This window comes from Ischnura elegans, chromosome 1 (assembly GCF_921293095.1).
Source record: "Ischnura elegans chromosome 1, ioIscEleg1.1, whole genome shotgun sequence".
Taxonomy (NCBI): Eukaryota; Metazoa; Arthropoda; class Insecta; order Odonata; family Coenagrionidae; genus Ischnura; species Ischnura elegans.
In genome coordinates this window covers 163,633,968-163,639,974 of record NC_060246.1, presented here as the reverse complement: position 1 = coordinate 163,639,974, position 6,007 = coordinate 163,633,968, and the positions used below count along the sequence as shown (strand labels likewise).

The 6,007-nt window shown below is 44.4% G+C and overlaps 1 protein-coding gene across 1 annotated transcript; it reads right to left on the bottom strand.

Moving 5' to 3' along the window:
* Positions 1–2,311: 2,311 nt before the first annotated feature.
* Positions 2,312–4,865, bottom strand: LOC124153926 (major royal jelly protein 1-like). The gene is made up of 2 exons (XM_046527337.1): positions 4,760–4,865; positions 2,312–3,520 (listed from the first exon to the last, which is right to left on the bottom strand). Exon 2 carries the CDS (start codon positions 3,499–3,501, stop codon positions 2,368–2,370), a length of 1,134 nt encoding a protein of 377 aa, XP_046383293.1. The 5' UTR covers positions 3,502–3,520; positions 4,760–4,865; the 3' UTR covers positions 2,312–2,367.
* Between the last annotated feature and the right edge of the window lie 1,142 nt (positions 4,866–6,007).

The window sequence follows — 6,007 nt, the reverse complement described above, 5'->3', positions numbered from 1 at the left end:
TCATTTTGAAAACTCGAAAATTTTGCTCTCAATCATAATCAAATATCGTGGTAGCTGGATATTTCGTCATTAAAATTTACACCACAAAATAATGTGTAGTTTAGAGATTCCCTAAATAGAGCTGAAAAGACGTGCATTTTTTAAGCTGCTCAGAAGCAAAATTGGATGAAAATGGGCTAACTATCGAAATGGTTCGAAGAAAGGCAGCCAGGTATGAAGGGAGGCATAGAAGGGGAGACAGTGTCACAGCTTCGCCTGGGTGTTTGGGGTAAAAACCATTGAAAGTAAGGATAACCATAGAAAGGTTATGGGGGCAATTCTGCATTTCCACATATAGCGTTTATAAACAGGTGGGCTAGGAAGGAAATAGATCAAAATCTGGATTCACCCTGCTACACAGGAAAAATACAATCACTAATTAAATGCAGAAAACGGACATTTTGAAGGAATCCTTTTTGCATGGAGGAATAACGGATTTGAAAACCAATCTGACGAAAATTTTAAGATTATCCCCACAAATATTAAAATTTTTGAGATTAAGTGTACCTCGATGTCATTGTGTTTCATTAGTACTATTGTATTCGTATTAGTGTGGGTTTTGCATCCTATAGGTGTATTTTCAACAATACCTTTACAATACTCCTAGATAGGATAGCTTCTAATTTATTAATTTTAATTCTACATGTAGCGATCTGTATTAAATAAATAAAATGCAGGGAGCAGTGGGTGTGTATTTAGGAACGGGTGCATTACTACGTCTCCGTGAGGTGAGCACGAGCAGTGGATGACAAATATATGAGCAAAGGCAGGACTGTGGCAGTCGAAATCAACAGTCATTCGCAACTTAGAAACACAGCGGAAAAAATATTCTCAGAGAAAGAAGTATCTATGGTAATTCAGCGCAGAAATACAAAAATTAAATCTGCGTATGAATTACCTTAATTTTGAAACTTACGTTACAAGATTTAAGCGAATGATACTGATTATGAGATAAAATAGATAATTATGCAATTAATATAATGAAAATCTAATCCATTGAATAAATAGAATTGGAAATAGAAATCTGGTGGTTGAGCGGAATTTCATGAATTGCGCACGATCCTAAAATAAAGCAGGGAATTTTGGTCGACCTTTCAATTTTATGCTAATACTTACTACTAAAAGTTTGGAAATTTTAGTTTTAAACGTATTGATGCTATAGTGTTCGGTTGAATAGAGTGATGCAGCTTTGGAGGGGGGTGATCACAGCGCCCGCATGAATACGTGCATCGTATTTTAATTATTCATGATAATGTAGATTGAATGTTGGGAACCGATTGTACGCTGGAAAATGGCCATCCGCTGTCAAACACCCAAGAGGCGGCTTATTGCAGGAAACTATATAGATATAGCTGCACCTGCAACCTATACCTGTACTTTTACAGAATTATTCACTTGGTCCATTTCATGATAATCAGCCGTGCTGATAGAGTAAGAGCTGGCAAATCAATAAAGTAGCTAAAATGTATACCTATTTATGATGGAAGACGGAAACTGTTCATTTTGTCTGTTCATTTTTAGCCTTAAGATAACGCCCTTTAAGGGCTCCTTTTTAACCCAAAATATCTAGGTGAAGAATCGAGAAGTTTTTGGTATACCATGAAATGACAGCAGATAAGTATTACAGAAAAAAGCAAAATTCACACGTCATCCTATGAGTGCATTATGCACGTTGTGGCGTATGTGCATATTATGGCATAGAGTAGGAATTCATTTCCCTAAAAATGTCATATATTTTTTTTGGACGTTCGTTGGAATTTACGCGATGTCATAAAACCCTGTCATGAGTGTCGAGGCAGCAAAATACTTCGAAACATGATGAAACAATGGATCATGGAATAAAATTCACTAATTCTTGATTTACTTTGTTGTATTCCATTATAAGTTTTCCTGGATATCAGACAATTACTTACACCACTTATTTTTATCAGAGCGCGACCCGGGTTTCAATGAGTTATCATCATATTCAGGCGCAAATTGATTTGTTTATCTTTTTATTGTTACCTAGTTACTTGATGAATTTTCAAACGGACGCCAGAATCCGATATATATCCGTTTGAAAATTCACAAAGTAACTAGGTAACAATTAATAAAAACAAATTAATTTGCACCTGAAGATGATGATAACTCATTGAAATCCGGGTCGCGCTCTGATGAAAATAAGTGTGTAAGTAATTGTCTGATATCCAGAATCATGGAATTCTGCATTCGTACGGAATCACCCGGATTAGGGGGTTAGGAGAGCAAGTTGAAAAATGAAAGCAATCGAAAGTAGGAATCAGATATAATTTAATGATGAAATATATAAATAGTAAGAGGGGATGGAGACTAGAAGCAGCCCTGGATGGTGGCGATGGCCTGCACAGCCCCGCAGCCGACCGTACCCTGCAGGTAGTCGTGGAAGTTGGACTGCAGAAGCGTCATGCGACCGCGCTTGTAGTCGGGCACGGCGTGGGTGGCCAGCAGGCAGCCGTCATCCTTCCACACCAGCACGAAGTTTTCTGACTTGAAGCACTTGTTCGTGTCCCAGCTGTAGATCTCGGTGCGTCCCTCGTAGCGGAAGAACACGTTCGAGCCCCCGTCGGTACCGAGGATCACGACCTTGGCGTCCTTGCGCCCCAGGGCAATCAGGCGCCCGTTGGAAGAGCCGCGGCGGAGGTACTCGGTGCGGATGGAGAACACGCTGGCGGAGGACAGGTAGGTGAGGTAGAGCACAGAGCCCGAGCCGGAGCCGCACTGGCCGACGAGAGCCAGGTAGAGGACGTCGCGACGCCCGCCGCAGCCGGCGGTCACGGCCTTGGGCAGGACGACGCGGAGACCGCGAGAGCGCTGGACGTCGTACACGATGACGGCGCGCGTCGCGGCGTCGCTGACGTAGAGGAAGGTGTGTCCGTCTTGGGCGACGTCGGCCACGACGTACTGGAGACGACTGGCCGGGCAGACGAGGCTGGACAGGTCGATGACCTTGACCACCTTACCGGTCTTAACGCAGAAGCCGACGATCTTGGGGGGGCAGCGGCGGATGGGCTGGTCTTCCAAAGTGTTGACCACGCCGACGTCGAGGGCCCAGAGCACGTCGTTGATGTCCAGGAAGATGTCGACGACGTTCTGGAGTGCGTTGCAGTTGCCCTCCTCCTGGAGGCTCCAGCAGGGGAAGGGGGCGATGATCGGCTGGCACGTCTTGGCAGTCAGGTCGATGCGACCGAGCGTGACCGGGGTGCCGGCCTTGAATCTGGGCAGGGCAACGTAGGCCGTGTCGCGGCTGATCTGCATGCGGGTGGCGATGATGCTCTTTGGGTTGTAGCGGCCGGTCGACGTGAAGATGCTCCTGGTGGACTCGCACGGCCACTCGAACACGCCTCCGTCCCACTTCAGGCTGCGGGTGACGTCATCAGGCACGGAGGCCGACGAAGCCGTCAACGCCGAAGCGAAGAGGAAGACAATCAGGGACAGGGACATCATGTCTCCTCTGGTTTCTTTTCTGAAGAGGAAGAGAGGGGGAGGTCAGTCAGTGACGTCGGAACGAGGTCTCTAGAATGCGTTTTCGATGGTGGAAGCATTCGATTCGATCATTTTCGATTTCCGCTCGCTCGATAGCCTTTCACACAATGGGTGTAATTCGCTATGAAGAGACGTCATACATTCAGCTCAGCCGATACACCAACTCGGATCTCCCTATTACCCATTAGGTATGCGACCATTTACACCACGTCTTGCATGCCTCCCACGGTATCAGACCTGACCGGTAATCGGGAGATTCGGGTTCGGGCCCCGGCTAAGCCGAATGAATTATTTTTCTTGGCAAATTTCATCGTTGGTTTGAATAACTTCGCAGCCGTGCGCGTGACTGAGTCGGAAGCTACTTGTTGACTCACGCAGTGTTTTGAATAGAGTAGTCGTTTCATGTTACATTATGGGGACACAATACGACTTACGCGCATTCGTAATAATCGTAAACTCGCGACCTGTATTCCTTGCGAATGTCACTGGCTTAAAACCCACGCCATCGTGTGATAACTTTCGAGCGTGTAAAGCACGCCCTTTTGAACACTTGCCTACCAATTAAACATTTTAGCACCGTTAAATAAATATACCCATGACTTTGATTATTCCACTCACTTACTGAGGTACAACCTCCACCGGTTTCAACACTTCCGTATCATGTCCAAGAGTAAATGCAACCTTTTCTCCCGTGCCGAGTCGTTGATATAATTCTTCCTCTCCTCTCATTCCCCTAATTCCGTATTTTATTGACTAGCCATGAGAAAAAAAGGCTTTATTTCCTCGTGGACATTACCTACCCGTTCGAGGCTGTACCTGATAAAGTGTGTGGAATGTAAAAAGTCTTCAGTATATTTATCTAACATCACTAAATTCCGCAATATCAGATTGCACACAATTTATGATATATTAAAACTGTTATATAATTTTTCAAACGCGAAAAGGTTGTTTCCTGTTCCCCAGTTTTATAATTCAATTCCAAACATTGATGATGACGATGTATATGCAGAAACGCATGCGAGGAGCTAAAGAACTCCTTTAACAATAAACCCTCACGATTAACTGAGGACAACGCTATAACATTTACGTTAAGAAACACATCAACTAACTACGAATCCCATATTTTTTTCGCCAAAATCCACATTGCGTGTACAGCACCTCACACGGCGGAAGCAGAAGCTTCGCCGAATGAACAAATGAGCGGCGCGGGTCGACTTACTTTGGTAAAGTGATGTCCGTAATGTGTTACGTGGTCGTCCGGCGTTTTGGAAGTGCACGGCCCTCCGTCGGCGGGCCGCTCTTTATAAAGGCTGGCTTTGTTTCCACAGGTGCGAGAATTGGGCCGAGTGAAGAGTAGCCCAAGGGCGTCGGCACAATTCACCGCCTCAGTTCTTCATCCTGCCTGCAATGGGGTCGGATACACATTTTTAAAGAAAACTTCAACGCCTGCATCGAGATCACGCATCTGCGATTGTAAAGCTCCTGAACGGAACGAGAAGAGTCGGTGGTTGTGTGGTAGATTGCTCGCCTGACGCGGGGACGGTCGAGGTTCGATTCCCGGAGCCGATACCTACGGTGAAATATTGGCAAACCTCAGTGACGGTAGGGTAATGTTCTCGCTCAGTAAACCCGAGGTCGCGGGTTCAAGTCCCACCACAGAGTTTCACCACCAACTTAGGATACAATTTTGTGTGATCCGCCAGCTTGTAGAATGAATGAGAGGTCTCTTATGTCCTAATTTCACAAATTTCACCCTTACGTTCCCACAGTATTTTCCGTTTTATCTCCCATTATAGCTCAAACCTGATTAAAGAGCACTTCAGGCGTTCTTTAATTAAGTGTTTTTTTTTAATCTTTTGTTCATATAGAACACGAGAAACTCTTGAATAAATATCATTTCATCAGGAGAGATAAACGTATAAATTCCCGTATAAGAGTGAAACCAACTCAAAATGAACGAAATTAAAAAATCATTTTTGCATGGGATGAAACACAGGGCCGATATGAGGGCCGTCACCCTGAGCATATTTAGGCGAAAACTGAGAGCCGATATACCGACACCTTTATCGTCCAAGTTTAATGAAGATGTAATTTAATTTAACCGCCTACTCTTGATGTAAATTGCATTTGATACCTGTCAGCACATTTCATCCTCAGATGCAGGTGATTGCAGGAAGTTTTGCATAAAGTCCGCTTGCGTTCCCGTAACTGAAGAGTATCTTAGTAATACAGAATCATGCGAGGCAAATCTGCTCGCCCAGTAGCATAATCTCCAAATTTGGAACCTTCACTAAGGCATGCAGTCATTGAAAGAATTCGGTAGTGACTCAAAAGCAAAGGTGCCGTGGAATAAAAATTCCTCTTGCATCAATACCCGTAAGGGCTGATTCACAGAAAAACTTAGCAATAAATTATCCACAAGAAACTCTCAGCATACGCCTAAATGGCAGCGTTCATAGAAAATATC